The sequence below is a fragment of the Neoarius graeffei genome, chromosome 14 (assembly GCF_027579695.1).
Source record: "Neoarius graeffei isolate fNeoGra1 chromosome 14, fNeoGra1.pri, whole genome shotgun sequence".
NCBI classification, from domain to species: domain Eukaryota; kingdom Metazoa; phylum Chordata; class Actinopteri; order Siluriformes; family Ariidae; genus Neoarius; species Neoarius graeffei.
Genome location: NC_083582.1, coordinates 3,312,062 through 3,330,859, shown reverse-complemented (window position 1 = coordinate 3,330,859; position 18,798 = coordinate 3,312,062). Strand labels below are relative to the sequence as shown.

General features: G+C 44.3%; 1 protein-coding gene across 9 annotated transcripts in view; it reads right to left on the bottom strand.

Annotated features, from left to right (window-relative positions):
• Positions 1 to 18,798, bottom strand: part of LOC132897879 (calcium-activated potassium channel subunit alpha-1-like) — a 158,621-nt gene that overhangs the window by 46,613 nt on the left and 93,210 nt on the right. For 7 of the 9 annotated variants that reach the window (XM_060939135.1, XM_060939134.1, XM_060939136.1 and 4 more), the window contains 7 exons: positions 18,145 to 18,220; positions 16,441 to 16,516; positions 16,065 to 16,235; positions 13,327 to 13,418; positions 2,082 to 2,192; positions 212 to 317; positions 7 to 89 (listed from right to left, as the gene is read on the bottom strand). In XM_060939135.1, the coding sequence (XP_060795118.1) occupies positions 7 to 89; positions 212 to 317; positions 2,082 to 2,192; positions 13,327 to 13,418; positions 16,065 to 16,235; positions 16,441 to 16,516; positions 18,145 to 18,220 (715 nt within the window). Of the gene's footprint in view, positions 1 to 6; positions 90 to 211; positions 318 to 2,081; positions 2,193 to 13,154; positions 13,247 to 13,326; positions 13,419 to 16,064; positions 16,236 to 16,440; positions 16,517 to 18,144; positions 18,221 to 18,798 lie in introns of all 9 variants that reach the window. The other 2 variants (XM_060939133.1, XM_060939140.1) reach the window with 1 other exon arrangement.

The window sequence follows — 18,798 nt, the reverse complement described above, 5'->3', positions numbered from 1 at the left end:
TCGTACCTCATGATGTTGGACGCGTCCTCAGCGTCGGGGTCTGCGCAGTATTTATTGGCTAAAATTAAACACGCATCTGCTGATTCAACCTATAAAGCAAATACAAAAAATAAATGTAAGCACACACACACCATCCGGCACTGAAGGCCTTATACTCACACACACTCATTAATGAAGCTTGTCGGGGATTTAGTTTAAAAGAAAGTCGCACCTTGACTCGGGCCAGATCGTGCGGATTTAGGACGGAGCCCTGGTAGAACTCTACCTGAGTGAAGTGGCGCTTGAACAAGGCTTCCAACTCAAGATTAGGGGAAATACTGCAACGAGAAAGTAAAATTAAATAAAAACACAACATCTTAAATTTAATTAAAGCTAAAGACTAGATTCTTTAGACATTTAGATAAAATGACAAAGATTTATACTTCAGCAAGCTGTGATCAATTACAGAAGCTGAGAACGGCCGTGCTTACTGTCGAATTTAACGCCATGTTCTCATGATGACAATTTAATCATGTTTTTCCATTCATTACCTGTCAATAATGAATGAAAGAAAAAATAAGTAAATGAGATCGTCAATGACGGTGTAGCTCATTCCAGCCCCGTCTAGTCCAGAAGGAACGATCTAAAGTGGGCCACCTTGCGTTAATAAATGCTGTAAGCTATATACACTATATATATATATATATATATATATATATATATATATATATAAGCGATATCCACCCTAGGAATCCCGACCTATTTACCAGAAAGAATCCAAAACAGCGAGGAATTGACCGAGAAGTGATTTTTGTTGAACTGCTCATTAAGGCTTAATTAGTCCATAACTTCATTAATAATTGTAATGAAGCAAATCTGGGTAGAAGTTATATGCACCCTAGGTCCCCCTACCTTCATACCAGAAAGAATCAAAATCGGTGAAGAACTGACGGAGAAGAAGTGATTTGTATGGAAACTGCTCGTTAGAGATTAATTACTCCATATCTTCATTATTAAATGCAATTATGAAAATTTGGGTAGAAGCTGTATGCACCCCAGGCAGACCCACCTTCCTGCCAAAAAGAATAAAAATCAGTGAAGAATTGAGGGAGAAGAAGCGATTTTTGTGAAATGTGGACGACGCCAGACAACATGATGGCATAAACTCATCACCTGTCAGCCGGATGAGCTAATAAATAAATTAATAAATAAATAAGAATTATATTAATTTAAAAAGAAAACTATAAACAAATATTACTTAATATTATTTAATCAGTAATTTAATTTCATCACAAGAAAACGGCATTAAAAGTAAATTTCACAAACATGAACGTTCTCGGCTTCCGTAGTGAATTTATATCTGACTTCCCTTATAAAATTACAAAAAGAGTCCATGGCATAAAATAAAATGAATGTTTAAATAAACAAGCCTTAAAATGATCATTTAGGTGATGAAATGTAATGGATTTCTTATTAAATGAATTAATTAACCTATTTGCATTGACTCCGCCCTCTAAGGCTTTTTTATTATTATTATTATTTATTTGAAGGCATTTCCAAAAAATAAATGTTCTTTTATTTGTGCAAATAAGGCTTTTAATTCCTTAAAATGTGCAAAATGTCTCGGTCTTTGAGGATGATGTGAAATATTAATTTCACCCTGATTTGAAAATGAAATACTAATTTAAATGATTTAATCAAGTGCTGAAGTAAAGTGCTGTGACAATTTTTTTAATTTATAGATATCTACAATATGAGAAATCTCTCTGTAATAGCTTTCTAATTAAGGCAGATTTGCCGAACATAGGACGTAAAACTGAATATAAAGAACGAGTTAAAAAAAAAAAAAACACTACACAGTGATGTGACTCTCGTTAGTGAAGTTTATCAGGTTTATAAATGAGATTATTATTGTATTTACATCATAATGACACAAATGGACAACAAGCCTTTTTGAGTGGGCGGAGCTTAAATCCTTCATCATAGCTTTGGTGAAAACTAAGCATCATGACACAGAGTGGAATCGTGATATAAACCGTGCATTATCTGATTCGCTTCCCTCACTCCTCATGTCCAGTGGTGATAAAACGCAGTGCACTTACTTATGGAGAAAAACAATTTCTACATTGACATCATCCCTGTCCTTGTGAAGGAAGTCTTTGAGGAAGTTGGAGACACTTTCCAGAGTGATGTGACCGCACACAACAATATGCCTGAAAATATCAAACACACAAAACTCATCAAGCAGCAGGAAAAGCACCAGCAGGCAGGAAGCGATCAGTGTACGACAACTTCCTGTGTGGTTAAACCTCACGCTGGTGAACATGTTCCAGTTTTATTGGAGGATCATTAAGTTTAATTATTCATGTTGTAATTAAAGCTCAGTGAGAACGCCGCTCTGCGAGTCCTGCTTTAAAGAAGGGGCTGTCTGCTGTAGTCGGACACGCCCACTCTCATCAGGTTACGTTCCTTTATCATTTTATTGGCTGTACAGCTCTCTAATAGAATACTTACCCTCTTACTTTCATCCACGAGCAGAATGATGGAGATACGTTCAGAGAGACGCCCGAACACAGCCTTCATTAACACACGGGGGGTCAGATGAGGATCAGGTCCCGCCCCTTCAGACTAACACACACCCATAAGGCCTCCAGGTATTGGTGAAACTGGTGTGAATGGATTTGAGTGGATTTATTTCTCTCTCTCTCTCTAAAGTGAATCTGCTGATGAACCTCTCATCTCTGAAATAGATTTTCAGTTTCGGTCTGATTTATGACTGAGAGATGTTTCAGATGGCTTTCTGCTGCTTCGCTTCCATAAACTCCACACACTTACACAACTCTTCATGGGAGACAGTAACACAGCAGCACCCCATACACCAGCAAATAAAACCACAGAACACACGTGTCCAAACATCTGTCCACTCTGAGGGATCTTATTTACATCATCAGATTAAAGAAAGCAATGAAACATCCAGAATTTATTCATCAATTAAGAATAAAGATTTTAAACGGCCGTTTTAATAAGAGTCGCAGGTTTATATACAGTGGGGCAAAAAAGTATTTAGTCAGCCACCAATTGTGCAAGTTCTCCCACTTAAAAAGATGAGAGAGGCCTGTAATTTTCATCATAGGTACACTTCAACTATGAGAGACAGAATGGGGGGAAAGAATCCAGGAAATCACATTGTAGGATTTTTAATGAATTAATTGGTAAATTCCTCGGTAAAATAAGTATTTGGTCACCTACAAACAAGCAAGATTTCTGGCTCTCACAGACCTGTAACAACTTCTTTAAGAGGCTCCTCTGTCCTCCACTCGTTACCTGTATTAATGGCACCTGTTTGAACTCGTTATCAGTATAAAAGACACCTGTCCACAACCTCAAACAGTCACACTCCAAACTCCACTATGGCCAAGACCAAAGAGCTGTCAAAGGACACCAGAAACAAAATTGTAGACCTGCACCAGGCTGGGAAGACTGAATCTGCAATAGGTAAGCAGCTTGGTGTGAAGAAATCAACTGTGGGAGCAATTATTAGAAAATGGAAAACATACAAGACCACTGATAATCTCCCTCGATCTGGGGCTCCACACAAGATCTCACCCCGTGGGGTCAAAATGATCACAAGAACGGTGAGCAAAAATCCCAGAACCACACGGGGGGACCTAGTGAATGACCTGCAGAGAGCTGGGACCAAAGTAACAAAGGCTACCATCAGTAACACACTACGCCGCCAGGGACTCAAATCCTGCAGTGCCAGACGTGTCCCCCTGCTTAAGCCAGTACATGTCCAGGCCCATCTGAAGTTTGCTAGAGAGCATTTGGATGATCCAGAAGAGGATTGGGAGAATGTCATATGGTCAGATGAAACCAAAATAGAACTTTTTGGTAAAAACTCAACTTGTCGTGTTTGGAGGAGAAAGAATGCTGAGTTGCATCCAAAGAACACCATACCTACTGTGAAGCATGGGGGTGGAAACATCATGCTTTGGGGCTGTTTTTCTGCAAAGGGACCAGGATGACTGATCCGTGTAAAGGAAAGAATGAATGGGGCCATGTATCGTGAGATTTTGAGTGAAAACCTCCTTCCATCAGCAAGGGCATTGAAGATGAAACGTGGCTGGGTCTTTCAGCATGACAATGATCCCAAACACACTGCCCGGGCAAAGAAGGAGTGGCTTTGTAAGAAGCGTTTCAAGGTCCTGGAGTGGCCTAGCCAGTCTCCAGATCTCAACCCCATAGAAAATCTTTGGAGGGAGTTGAAAGTCCGTGTTGCCCAGCGACAGCCCCAAAACATCACTGCTCTAGAGGAGATCTGCATGGAGGAATGGGCCAAAATACCAGCAACAGTGTGTGAAAACCTTGCGAAGACTTACAGAAAACGTTTGACCTCTGTCATTGCCAACAAAGGGTATATAACAAAGTATTGAGATGAACTTTTGTTATTGACCAAATACTTATTTTCCACCATAATTTGCAAATAAATTCTTTAAAAATCAGGCAATGTGATTTTCTGGATTTTTTTTTCTCATTCTGTCTCTCATAGTTGAAGTGTACCTATGATGAAAATTACAGGCCTCTCTCATCTTTTTAAGTGGGAGAACTTGCACAATTGGTGACTGACTAAATACTTTTTTGCCCCACTGTAGGATATTACACCGTGGTGTAAAGATATGAAGTTTATATTTGAGTGGTGAATATATTCACAAGTGAGTGAAAATATTTACAAAACACGAAGATAAACTTCAGATCTTCGCACCACCATGTAATGTTCTTTATATTATATGGACGCATCCACACACACACACACAAAAAAAAAAATTAATCAAAAGAATTTAAATTTTGAAGCAGTTCGCCATTTTGATAACGCGCGTCTAGTCAGCAGGAAAACACCGAGAGTGACGTCATCAGAGTGAAATATCAGGGATTATTATCCACACAGGACACTTTTTCAATGGAATAAAAATGTGTTCTATTCCCTTCTAGCAGGTTCCATTCAGTTGGTTTGATAGCATGCAATCTTGTTAGCGTATCGCTTATCCTATGTGTATTACATCACTCTACCCAATGGAGAATGAGCGTTGAATATGGTTTATGATGTTGCATGGTTGTCAAGACATGATGTCACATGTCGGAGACGTAAAACTTCCACACTAGCGAGCAACTGTGGCAATTTGTAAACAAACATGGCTGCCAGGTTTGCTTCATTAAATATGGAAGATTTTGAGAGAATTTTGAAAGAGAAAGACGCGTTGAACACCTGAAAGGAATGTGTATGAAAAAAAATAAAAATAATAATATTGCCTGGCTTTGTTTCGTGGTCTATCAGATATATTCCATTCAGCTACTTGTCTTCGACTCGTTCAGTATCATGCTCGCTGAATGAAATATATCTGATAGACCACGAAAAAAAGCCAGACAATATTATTTAGTCAAGTTTATTTGTACAGCGCTTTTAACAGTAAACATTGTCGCAAAGCAGCTTTACAGAATTTGAACGACTTAAAACATGAGCTAATTTTATCCCTAATCTATCCCCAATGATGAAGCCTGTGGCGACGGTGGCAAGGAAAAACTCCCTCAGACGACATGAGGAAGAAACCTCGAGAGGAACCAGACTCAAAAGGGAACCCATCCTCATTTGGGCAACAACAGACAGCATGACTATAACATTAACAGCTTTAACATGAAGACAGTTTCGTTGATTTAACCTTCATCCTACCAAGTGAGGTCCATCTGGACCCCGCACCTATATATTTGTTTGCCATTTTAAAAATATGTGACATACTGCCTCACCGTTTTATGAATTTGTCGGAATTTATGTCTTAATTAAAACACTAAAGCACTGGAAGATCAGCTTCTTGCATTGTGAAGGTATAATTAATTTGTTACTGGGGTCCAACCGGACCCCAGAGTAAAGTTTATCTGTCTTTCATTTTATAATTGAATAGCACACTGGAAGTTAACTTCTTTTTGGTTGTTTCAGATTCATAATGGCTAACAGACAAAGACAAGCGAGATACACAGCAGCAGAGGCCTTAAGGCAGATTCTGAACGCAAACAATGACTCTGAGGACAGTGACTTTAGTGACTTATCGGGATCCGAGGCAGATCACATCTCTGAAGCCTCAGATCTAAGTGACACTGAAGTAGTAGTTCAGCAGCAAGTATGGTACATGCAGAAGAAAACAGACCCACTGATCAAAATCCAGAAGAAATGGGGAACCATGGTGCGGCAGCTGCTCCAAACAAAAGCCCGAAATTATTTCACAATTACTTTTTTGTTTTAAATTCTGTAAGAAAAGACCCAAGTTGTAATCCAGAATGTTTTACAGCTGCATGAGCTGCAAAAATCATGTATATAATGCCAAATTTTTTTTGTGGCGCTATAATTTGCTACATGTATGCTAGTTATTGCAATATTATTGCAATGTTATTGCATTTATAATACATCATTGATATTCAGCCATAGTGGATTTTGTTCTTCAATAAAGTTATGTCTGTTTGCTGCACTGAATTGGTTCTTACTGCATTGATTTGAAGGTATTCCCTCCTGGGGTCCGTACGGACCCCGCCTGGTAGTTTGTGTATGTAAAATTGGCTGGTAGGATGAAGGTTAAATACGTCACTCAGATCCGCGATGGATTTCGTATGAAAAATGCGAGTTTTTCAACACGAGAAGATAAACTTCACATCTTCAAGTCAGCGTGTGATTTTCTTTTTATTATATTGTAGCGCGTATAGAGTGTGGGTGGAGCACAGAGGACGGCAGGACAGCGTTTGGAGGCAGACAAGGTGATTTATTCTGATAACTTTTCAGTCTCAAAATCTTAACTATACGTTTATTCATTCACACACACAGTCGTCTGGTCCCGGGTTGCGCTCCCTCTCCTCTCTCTCTGCCTCCTTAAATAGGGAGCGGTTACTGGGAAAACACACACACAAACACAGGTTAATTATCCTCAGGTGTCGCGATTCTGCCACTCACCTTCCCCGGCTCCACCCTCCTGTCACAGACCGGCGCTTGACCACGCCCCCGCTGCCACATACCCCCACCGCCCGACTCAGGCCGGGCGCTCGTCCGGCCGGCAGCCGACTCCCCCCCCCCTCGACGGGAGAGGAAGTCCGCCACGACCATCTGCGCCCCCGGCCTGTGGACCACCTTGAAGTTGAAGGGTTGGAGTGCCAGATACCAACGGGTGATCCGCGCGTTGGCATCCTTCATGCGGTGGAGCCACTGGAGGGGCGCGTGGTCCGAACAGAGAGTGAAAGAGCGCCCCAGCAGGTAGTAACGGAGGGCGAGGACCGCCCACTTAATCGCCAGGCACTCTTTTTCAATGGTGCTGTAGCGCCCCTCACGCACCGACAGCTTCCGGCTGATATACAGGACTGGGCGGTCCTCCCCCTCCACCTGCTGGGACAAAACGGCCCCCAGCCCTCTGTCCGACGCATCGGTCTGCAACACAAAAGGGAGAGAGAAGTCAGGGGAGTGTAAAAGTGGCCCCCCACACAGTGCAGCCTTTACCTCAGAGAAAGCCCGCTGGCACTGCTCCGTCCACTGGACCGGATCTGGCGCCCCCTTTTTAGTGAGGTCAGTCAGCGGGCTGGTGACGTCCGAATAATTAGGTATAAACCTACGATACCGTACTTCCACCCGCCCAATCGCACACTTCTTCGGGTTGGCAGTGAGTCCCGCCCGCCTCAGCGACCTAAGGACGGCCCTCAGGTGTTGTAGGTGCCGCTGCCAATCATTACTATAAATGATGATATCATCTAGGTAAGCGGCGGCATAGGTGGCGTGGGGCCGGAGGACCCTGTCCATCAGCCGCTGAAACGTAGCGGGCGCCCCAAACAGCCCAAAAGGAAGTGTGACGAACTGGTGTAAGCCGAACGGTGTGGAAAAGGCCGTTTTTTCCCGGGATAATGGAGTCAAGGGGATCTGCCAATATCCCTTCGTCAAATCCAGTGTCGAGTAAAAGCGAGCCGTGCCTAGTCGATCGAGCAGCTCATCAATACGAGGCATTGGGTACGCATCAAATTTAGACACCGCGTTGACTTTTCTATAGTCCACACAGAACCGGACCGAGCCGTCGGCCTTGGGAACCAAGACCACCGGGCTGCTCCAGTCACTGTGGGACTCCTCGACGATGCCCATTTCGAGCATGGCCTGAAGTTCTTCCCGAACCACCTTTTTTTTGTGTTCGGGTAATCTATAAGGACGGCTCCGCACTACCACCCCCGGGGGCGTCTCTATGTGGTGTTCTATGAGGTTAGTGCGACCGGGCAGGGGCGAGAACACATCCGAAAACTCGGCCTGCAACTGGGCGACCTCCGTGAGTTGGGTCGGGGAGAGGTGGTCTCCACAGGGGACCGGAGAGGTACGCGATGCCAATGACCCTTTTTGGACCTCCGGCCCCAGCTCCGCCTTCTCCGGAACTACCGACACCAACGCCACGGGGACCTCCTCGTTCCAAAGTTTCAGCAGATTGAGGTGGTAGATCTGTAGTGCCCCCCCCCTGTCCGTTTGCCTAACCTCATAGTCGACGTCCCCGACTCGCCGTGTGACCTCAAAGGGCCCTTGCCACTTGGCGATTAATTTGGAGCTCGACGTGGGCAACAGGACGAGTACCTTATCTCCCGGAGTGAACTCTCTAAGGCGCGTGCCCTTGTTGTACAGGCGGGCTTGCCGTTCCTGGGCCTGCCGCAAATTCTCCTGAGTTAGGTGGGTGAGAGTGTGGAGTTTTGCGCGCAGATCCATAACGTACTGAATTTCGTTTTTGCTCGGTGAAGGTCCCTCCTCCCAATTTTCCCGCAGTACATCTAAGATGCCGCGCGGCTTACGCCCATATAATAATTCAAACGGGGAGAACCCCGTGGAGGCTTGGGGGACCTCTCGCACTGCAAACAACAAGGGTTCGAGCCACTTATCCCAGTTACGTGCGTCCTCACTTACGAATTTTTTGATAATATTCTTGAGGGTGCGGTTGAACCGTTCAACTAAACCGTCCGTCTGTGGGTGATAAACGCTGGTGCGGATCGGCTTAATACCCAGTAGCCCATACAGTTCGCTCAGTGTTCGTGACATAAACGAGGTGCCCTGGTCAGTCAGAATCTCTTTCGGGATTCCAACCCGGGAGATAACGTGGAAGAGGGCCTCCGCAATACTGCGTGCTGAGATATTGCGAAGAGGCACCGCTTCCGGGTATCGCGTTGCATAGTCCACCAGAACCAATATAAAGCGGTACCCTCGTGTTGACCGATCTAATGGCCCGACGAGATCCATCCCAATCCTTTCGAACGGGGTCTCGATTAATGGTAGGGGGCGCAAGGGCGCTTTTGGAATGGCCGCTGGATTTACTAACTGGCATTCGCGGCACGCCGTACACCACTTACGGACGTCGCCGCGAATCCCCGGCCAATAGAACCGGGCCATTATCCGGGCGAGTGTCTTATCTTGCCCGAGGTGTCCAGCCATGGGATTAAAGTGAGCCGCCTGAAATACCAATTCCCGGCGGCTCTTTGGAATTAGCAATTGGGTGACTCGCTCTTTCGTCTGAGTGTCCTGCGTCACTCGGTATAACCTATCCTTCAAAATGGCAAAATAGGGGAAGGACGGGGTGGCGCCCGGCGGGAGCGTCTGACCATCGATTACTCTCACTTGGTCAAACGCGTGTCGCAGAGTCTCGTCTCGCGATTGTTCCAGTGGGAAATCCGCGAGGGATTCCCCAATAGAAAGAGGAGGGGCCGGTGGCTCCTCACTCTGTCGCGGAGATGACGTAGATGGCTCTGCGACCGCAGCTCCAGCCAAAGCGACACCGGGACCCTCCCCTGTTAACCGGCAGGACCCACTCTTTATTAGGCGTGCCATTAAACCCCGAAATCCCGGCCAATCAGTCCCCAAGATCAAAGAGTGGGTAAGGCGAGGATTAACCGCCGCCTTCACTATCGATTTCTCCCCTCTGAAATGTATGTGGACCAACACCAACGGGTAGCTGTGAATATCCCCGTGCACACACAACACCTTCACCCCTTGTGCTCCCCCCAATGCCTCGCCTTGCACCAGGCTTTGGCGGATTGAGGTCTGATTGCAACCTGAATCCACCAACGCCTGATATGTAGCCCCTTGTACACTTACCGGTATGCGATACGCTCCGGCCCGATCGAGGGCAGCCTCTGGCGCGTCGGGGATCCGCACCACCGCCCCCACTTCCATCGCTGCACACTGTTGCTGCAGGTGGCCCGGATCCCCGCAGCGCCAGCAAACCGGCCCGGGCCTTCCCTCTGCAGCTGTGTTCTGGGGCTCACTCACCTGAGGGGGGGGAGAGACAGACACAGAAGGGAGAAACGGGGGGGCACCACGGGTGCGGCGGGCCGGCTGAGGTGGAGCCGGCCCCCGCCTCCGCGGTGGGGGAATGGGGCGAGGACGGGACACGGGAGGAGGGGGGGGAGAAAGAGAGAGAGAAGAGGAGAAAGAAGATGCTGCCGTCCGCTGTCCTGCTGCAGGAACAGCCGCCAGATGATCCTCCGCCAGTCCCACGGCCTGATCCAGCGACGCCGGGCGGTGGCACTGGACCCACTCCGCGGTTCCAGCTGGTAAGCGGGCGATGAACTGTTCCAGCGCCACCTGGTCGAGGATTCCCTCGGCGTCGCGATCTTCGGCCCTCAGCCACCGCCAGCAGGCGTCCCGGAGCTGCTGGCCGAACGCGAACGGGCTGCCGACTTCCTCCATCCGCAGCGCGCGGAAGCGCTGGCGCTGCTGCTCCGGCGTGCGCCCCACGCGCTGGAGGACAGCCCGGCGAAGGTCGGCGTAGGCCAGCCTGCGATCGGCGGGGAGCTGTAGCGCGGCCAGCTGCGCCTCTCCCGTCAGGAGGGGGAGGAGGCGCGCCGCGCGCTGCTCCATCGGCCACCCCGAGGCTTCGGCGACCTGTTCGAACAATGTGATGAAAGCCTCGGGGTCGTCCTGCGGGCCCATCTTGGTCACGGTGAGGGGAGACGGGCCCGCGGCCGGGGCGCTGGTGGACCCCGCCGACGCGAGGAGACGCCGGAACGCCTCTCGATCTTCCTGCTGGGCCAGCACCAGGGCTTCGAAGCGGCGCTCCTGCTCCTTTCGGAGCGTGACAAGTGCCTGGTGCTGGCTCTGCTGAGCCGTGGCGAGGGCGTGGACCAAGTCCGTGAACGGGGAGGATTCCATGGGGCTGCTGTGCTGGTGTTCCACCTGTTCCCGGGTTTCGGCACCACTGTAGCGCGTATAGAGTGTGGGTGGAGCACAGAGGACGGCAGGACAGCGTTTGGAGGCAGACAAGGTGATTTATTCTGATAACTTTTCAGTCTCAAAATCTTAACTATACGTTTATTCATTCACACACACAGTCGTCTGGTCCCGGGTTGCGCTCCCTCTCCTCTCTCTCTGCCTCCTTAAATAGGGAGCGGTTACTGGGAAAACACACACACAAACACAGGTTAATTATCCTCAGGTGTCGCGATTCTGCCACTCACCTTCCCCGGCTCCACCCTCCTGTCACAGACCGGCGCTTGACCACGCCCCCGCTGCCACATATATCGACACAAAAAAAAGACCCCAAATTTATCAAAACAACTCACTTATCGATTTCCTCATGAGTGACAGATGGAGATTTATGTCCCGGTTTTGGTTCTCAGTGTCCTGGATGAAAAATATGAGTGATGTATTTCACACTAAAACACTTGGGTCCAGATAATGTGATTTCTCTGAGCGATCATTTCTCTAAATGATTTCTCTGAGCGATCCTGCGGCGCGCGGTGTGGTGCGGCGTCTGGCGTAAACATGGAGGGAAAAATGATGAGTTTGATTTCATCTTCTGTCATATACGAGCTCTCGTTAAATATGTATAGAGATTGTTAGGAATAAAAATAAAGCTTGACAGGAAGTAGCAGAGATCGTTAGAGCCTCTAGCGAGCGCATGTAGCTACGCTGTTACAGTTAGCTCGTTTTGCTAATCTAATCTGAGACCGAAGCTAGTCCGAATTCGAGCACGTTACACGTAAATCACACTTAAATATATTTTAAACAAAACTCGTATGTATTAATCATACAGTGGGTTGTGGGTGATACGTTACAGTTTGTCAATAAACTTAAAAAAAAAATGCTGGACAGGCCACGCCCACAAGAGACAACAGTAGAGATCACTACACTCCTACGTGAGACAAACTACAGGAGACACGAGAAACTCATCACCTGCAGGTGTGAATGGAGGGATGTGGATGGACAGACATTTAGACACGACGTGTGTTCAGCATTAAAAGCTACAGAGAAACACAAACGCTGCAGTTTGCTGTGAGGATAATGAAGCTCTGCAAGCAGCGACAGCGCAGGACACCAAGACAAGCACAGGGACGAGCGCCGTTTCCCCAAAGTCCCAAAGATAAAACCCAAACCATAACCACAGAATTCAAAAGGAAGAAACAGGAGGTTCCTGTTTGAGGAAAAACTGTGTTCCAAACCATAAGACTGTATCTTATAGACTAAGACTGTATCCCAAGCTCTAAGGCTGTGTCTTAAATTAGAGGACTGTGTCCTAAACTATAAAACTGTATCCTAAACTCTAAGACTGTCATAAACTCTAAAACTGTGTCCCAAACTATAAGACTTTGTGCTAAATAAGACTATGTCCTAAGCTAGAAGCCTGTGTCTTATACACTATGACTGTGTTCCAAACTATAAGACTGTGTCCTAAGATAGAAGATTGTGTCCTAAATAATAGGACAATGTCCCAAACTACAAGACTGTATGGTAAATAAGAAGACGGTGTTCTAAGCTAGAAGACTGTCTTATACACTAAGACTGTGTCCTATACTATAAGACTGTGTCCCAAACCATAAGACTGTGTCTTATACACCAAGACTGGGTCCTCAAATAGAGGACTGTGTCCTAAACTCTAAAACTATGTCCCAAACTATAAGACTGTGTGCTAAATAAGACTATGTCCTAAGCTAGAAGACTGTGTCTTATACACCAAGACTGTGTCCTAAATAATAAGACTCTCTCATATACTCTAAGACTGTGTCCTAAATAATAAGACTCTCTCGTATACTCTAAGACTGTGTCCTAAATAATAAGACTCTCTCGTATACTCTAAGACTGTGTCCTAAGCTCTGAGACTGTGCGTGGTTCTGTTGTGGTCAGTGTGACTTACTTTCGGCCTCGGGTCGAGTTATACGTCCCGCCGTATTTCTGTCGATTAAGGATGAGAGCAGCGATTTCTGGCACGTAGCGAGCGAACATGGCCTACATGCACGAGACAAAAAAAAAAAGAAAAAGGGGGCATGCAGGCGGGAATCGACCGACAACAAACACACAATACTTACTTTCTGCCATTTACTGCACTATAGGAACCGCCATATTTCTTACGGTTTCCTATTAATTCTATGATTTCAGGGACGTAGCTGGCAAACATGGCCTGAGGAGAGGACAGGAGACAGAGGAGACAGGAAGAGACTGAAAAACAGGTGGACATTAAAGGATTCGGAGACAGACTGTTTAATATTTCACAGGAAAACAGATTAAAGTGTTAGTTTATAGATATCACAGGGATAATTTAACAAAAATGGAATGTTCCAAACATCTCCTGGATGGATTCAATCAGCCGAAACATGTCCAGGGTCCGACGTTTGCTGCTTCTGTTTCACTACAAAATTCATCAAGTAATTAAAATAAGAACGGAATCATAAAGGCCTTTAGGATTTTAAACCACGTCTCCAACCCGAGTCTGAACTACATCACTATTCAGAGGAGACGAAACCCACAGAGATCCTTCTGGAATCACGACTTTATTCAGCTCCACGTGGAAAACGTGCTAAAGCGAAGCAAACGCCAAACACGTCTCGGCTGATCGACGCCATCTGGAGTGAAGTGGGCATTTCATTTTGTGCTTGAATTATTAAAATAAAATAAAGTCTGTGTTCATCTCCGGGTTTAGAGACGAAACTGAAATAATAGAAGAAGAATAAAATCTTTCAGCCATGTTTATTCCAACAAACACTCATGTCAGGGCTGAAGGGTGAACATCGACCCGAGACACAGAGCTGCACTCAAATTAAATCCGAATCCATTTTACTGTATCTACGATAAATTATACAATATTTTACAGGAACGCAGTACGTGGGTCATTCTCAGAAAATGTGACAAATTCAGTTTTAAACATGCAATTTGTTTTTTTCTCTTAATCTTGGCCTTCTATTACACATTTATTTTATGAACGAATTTAACAGAGCAGTAAAAAAAAATTATTGAAACAACTTGTCTGCATTTGCAAAAATTTTATTTAGCCGAAATATACCAAAATGTCATTACCACCATGTGTCTAAATGAGGATTAGTGAAATTTGAATGCAAAAACTTCCTTTGCTTTTTTATTTTATTTTCAGTTTTCTTTCTGAAATATGACCTCTATACCTTCACTTTTTATCGTGGAAAATATCACAATCTTTGCTTCAGCGGTTTTTGGTGTACAGACAAAAATATATGCGTAAGAATGTGCACTTTCTTGATGTCTTTACCGTTACCCAAATGGCAAAATCATGCTGTAACTCAGGGCTTTGACAGTAGAGGGCAGTGCAGCTGCATGAGGAAGGACCAGGATGTTGAACAGCCATTGTGAAAAAAAATCACTGGTGCATGAACATTGAAATCCAGGATACTGATCAGGTAAATATGAAATTTTGAAATGTCAGGGAAATTAACTGTCTGCCGTTACCCCTGAATGATAAAGATAATGATGCTGCATGTTGAAAAAGTTTAGTTCACCAAGTAGTAAGTGAGGATGGGATAATAAATGCATAATTTGTTTATCTTTTTTCCTGCACTCAGTGACCCAAAAGTACAGGGTAACGGTAAAGCCATTATGGGTAACGGTAAAGACAACAACTGGGCATTATTTTTTCATCATAATGATATCTCTTACTTTGTGAATTCATGAAATATGCTTTTTTTGTCTATTAAATATATTTACAGGGATTGTAACTAAAATTAATGAATACAAAAATTTTAAAATGTCTACTGTTACTCATCATATTTTCTGAGAATGGCCCACCTGCACTCAAATTAAATCCAAATCCATTTCACTGTATCTACGATAAATTAAAATTAAAAGATAAAATATGGTATTTTACAGGAATACAGCACGTACAGTCTGATCGGAATGAAATCAACACAAAGTCATTATTTATCGCTTTGCTTATCTCACTATTGGATTTCTTTACAAAATGAAACAAACAACACAGACTATAAATAATTCCGTTTTACATAATAATTAATTCAAATTCCGAGTTTAATTTCTTACAGAAAGTTAGAGACGTGCACATACAGGACCATGACTGTAATAATGACATCAATGATTAGTTTTCTATAACAGCAGCTCTGACTGTAGCGCAGGTTTACTTGTTCGGATACGTTATCGTTTCTATAGCAACAGCTTGTTCACAGCACGCTCTGAAAAAATAATAAACCGATTAAAAAATGTGTATAATCTGTTGTGTGACGTTTATTTGAGAGAAAACATTTACAGAAGAGCATTCTCTGGAACAAAAGATGACGCTGCGTAATTCTTTCTTCTCAACTTTAAGAGAGAGAATAAAGACTCTGGTGAGGGAAGGTGTGTTTATAGCTGCTATAACATCAGTGGAAACAGGAACTGACTCACTTCACATTACAGACGTATAAAAGTATGACACTCTGCACTTTAAATATCAATAAAACTGCAGTTGTTGGTAAATCGCTGTGGTATCAGAGGAATAAAGCAGCAGTACGTCATATCCAGTGTGCAGGATGTGACACTCGTGATGATGTTTTTCTCCTCAAGCCTTCATAACGTTTGTTGGTGTGAAATTGTGTGAAGAGAAAGAGCTAAAGAGCATCTACAACTGGACAGGAAGTCATGTTTGAGCTAGGACTGAGGAATTATGGACTTTTCAGACAAACACACAACACATGAAGCGGAACATCTGGATTAGGATTGGATCCGAAGCAGAATTCCATCCACCTCGGACAGGGTTAATTTCTTGTGAAGAGTTAGGAGAGAGGAATTATGGGATAGTTTTGTGTTTTACCAGTCCACCGAGGATGAAGAAGACCATGAAGAGGCGTCCGAGTGTAGTTTTAGCACACACGTCTCCGTAACCCACAGTGGACATCGTCACCATGAGCAAATACACGCACTCCCAGTAAGACAGCGGCTGGAAATTCTGGAAGTTTTCCCATGGATCGCCCGAGTTTTCCACCTGAAACATAAACACGTCCTGGATCACCAGATTTGCCTTCGGGTGACTTTGGACTGTTGGTTCTGTTCTACTGAAGAACTGATTACAGCACGTTTAATACGCAGCAGTTACGGAGAACGATTTAAGAACAGGTAGCGTTCCAGGTTGAGAAGAAAAGAGTGTTTGAGGTTTTTGGATGAAATAATGTTGGAATAAATGCACGTACCAGGTGGATGAAACCTGCAGCGGTTAGCCATGTGCTAATAAAGATCGAGCACAAGTTCACCAACTTTATAGAATTGCTGAAAAAAAAATTTCAGGATTTTATCACAGGAAGGAGAATTCTTCACGTCTAAATCAATTCCATAACGAACAATAAACAAATATCTGTTTAGATCATTACATGGTACATTTTTACAGGTTTATACAACACTGAACAACATACAGTACGATCTATAAATCTACAATAACACTAACATTGTTATAGCGTTGAAAATATAACACTGAATTAACGTATATTCACAACGGCGTATCAGGGCCATTGTAGGTAAACAAACAAATAAATAAGGAGCTGAGGGAGGAGCCATATTGTGAGGGGGGAAAACCCTCAATTTCTGAGATTATAGTCAAATATTTATGAGAAAAAAAAACCTCAGATATTCTTGGAGATTATAAATTCATAAATTTACAAGGAAGAAACTCAGAAAAAGCATTTTTTTTCTTTCAAGGAACCAGATGATGTCACTTTGCCACGGCTGAGCTGAGAGCTACAGGAAACACGATCTTCCCTCCTTCGATCCAAAGAACATCCTTTTTTTTCTTGTCAATTTACGACTTTAATCTCAGGAATTCTGTTTTTTTTTTTTAATATCTCAGTATACAGTATCACCCTAGTCTGGCTAACGCAACTTCAAAGCTCTGTGAGCATTTGGTCTGACAAAGATATTAAGCCCAACCGTTTCCCAGAGCCCGTGGTTGACCCGCCTCCCTGAAATGCCTCAGTTTGCTACTGGTCGAAGCCAGAAAAGGCTGTGACGAAGCTTAAACCAATCACATCACTCTTTCCTCTGACGTATGTGACGCGACGGGGCTAACTGGTAGATTAAACTCTTACCGAAGCCGGTCGGGAGCAAGGCGAAAACGTCCTTCCTTTCAATAAATACCTCCAGGGCTGCTCTTTGCTCCGTTTTCAATGAGAACTTGCTCCATGTTCGTAATGTTTCTAGTGAATGAAGCGCTTCCGGCATCGATTCTGTAAACAATCTATGGCTTCCGGTCGCAGTTCTACTACGTCACTGCCTTGAACACGCCTCTACCCAGGGCCGTTGGAGATGCTCAAAGTTGATTGGCTCCCGATTTTTCGGGAGCTTGGAAGAGCTGGAGATAGCTTGCTAAGCTCGCAACAGGCCCTCATGTTGCGTCACGCTTAGGATGGGCGGGCCCAGGCTAGTATCGCCCCTCCCCCCAGATCCGTTTTTTGTTCGTTTTACTGAAAACAGCCCCAATACAATCAATCAATCAATCAATCAATCAATCAATCAATCATAGCTTTATTTATCTACAATACATACAATGAGTCAAAGACTCATAACAAACACATTCAAACTAATCAAAGATCTAAATTAAAAATATTAAAAAAAAACCAAACCTTACTATAAAATGTGGATATCAGATATATATATATCATTATATCAGGACGGTCTTATATAAGACAAACATTAAAATTAAAAAATGAAAAAAATTAAAACGTGAAATTGAGAACGTAACTCAATGCAATTTAACTCTATTGTTCACAAATACGCCGTCGTGTGCATTAGTGATATACACTGAGCGCGTTTTGTTCTCAACGTCTTCCGTGACAAAAGAGAAATGTTCTGAACACTGAAAAACAAACTAAATAAGAACGACGGAGAAGTGAAAGTGAACTCACCTGGTTTTCAGGATATTTAAAAACTGTAATATTTCAGAGAACTGTATCAACCGTAAGGCTCTTAAAAACCTCAAACCTGCAGGAAGAAAAGAGAGAAAACAGCGGTGAGTTAATGAGTACAGAGATAACACAGACTGTACACACACACACACACACACTCCCTGATGAACTTTTTACACACTGCTTTAATCCGATCTCAGTGCTGGCCTCCAGGGGGCGCTGCTGTCTTTAGCATCGTGTAACACACAGCTATCATGTTCTACACAACCATCTGAAGCACCAATCAGACGTCTTCCTGCTGAAAATGAGGAAGGACGGAAATCGTGTGCGTGTGAAAGGCATTCGTTTGTCTGATCGAGGCGTGGTTTTGAGTTTGGACGTCAAGTCTTTTCCACGATAACCGTTAACTGTTCATGATGCAGCTTCAGAGACACAGTTTGATTATGTATGTTGATTGTTGATGTATAGTACTTCCTTTTGAAACAGGAAGCGCTTGACTGATTTACATAACGGCCAACAGTGTTGGAGATGCACTGTGCCACACCCACATCTGATCTCAACACACCTGACAGCAGGTTAGAGCGAGAGAGCGAGAGAGCGAGAGCAGTGTACAGATTTACAAGTGGTTTTGTTTTGTTTTTTTAGCTGGACACT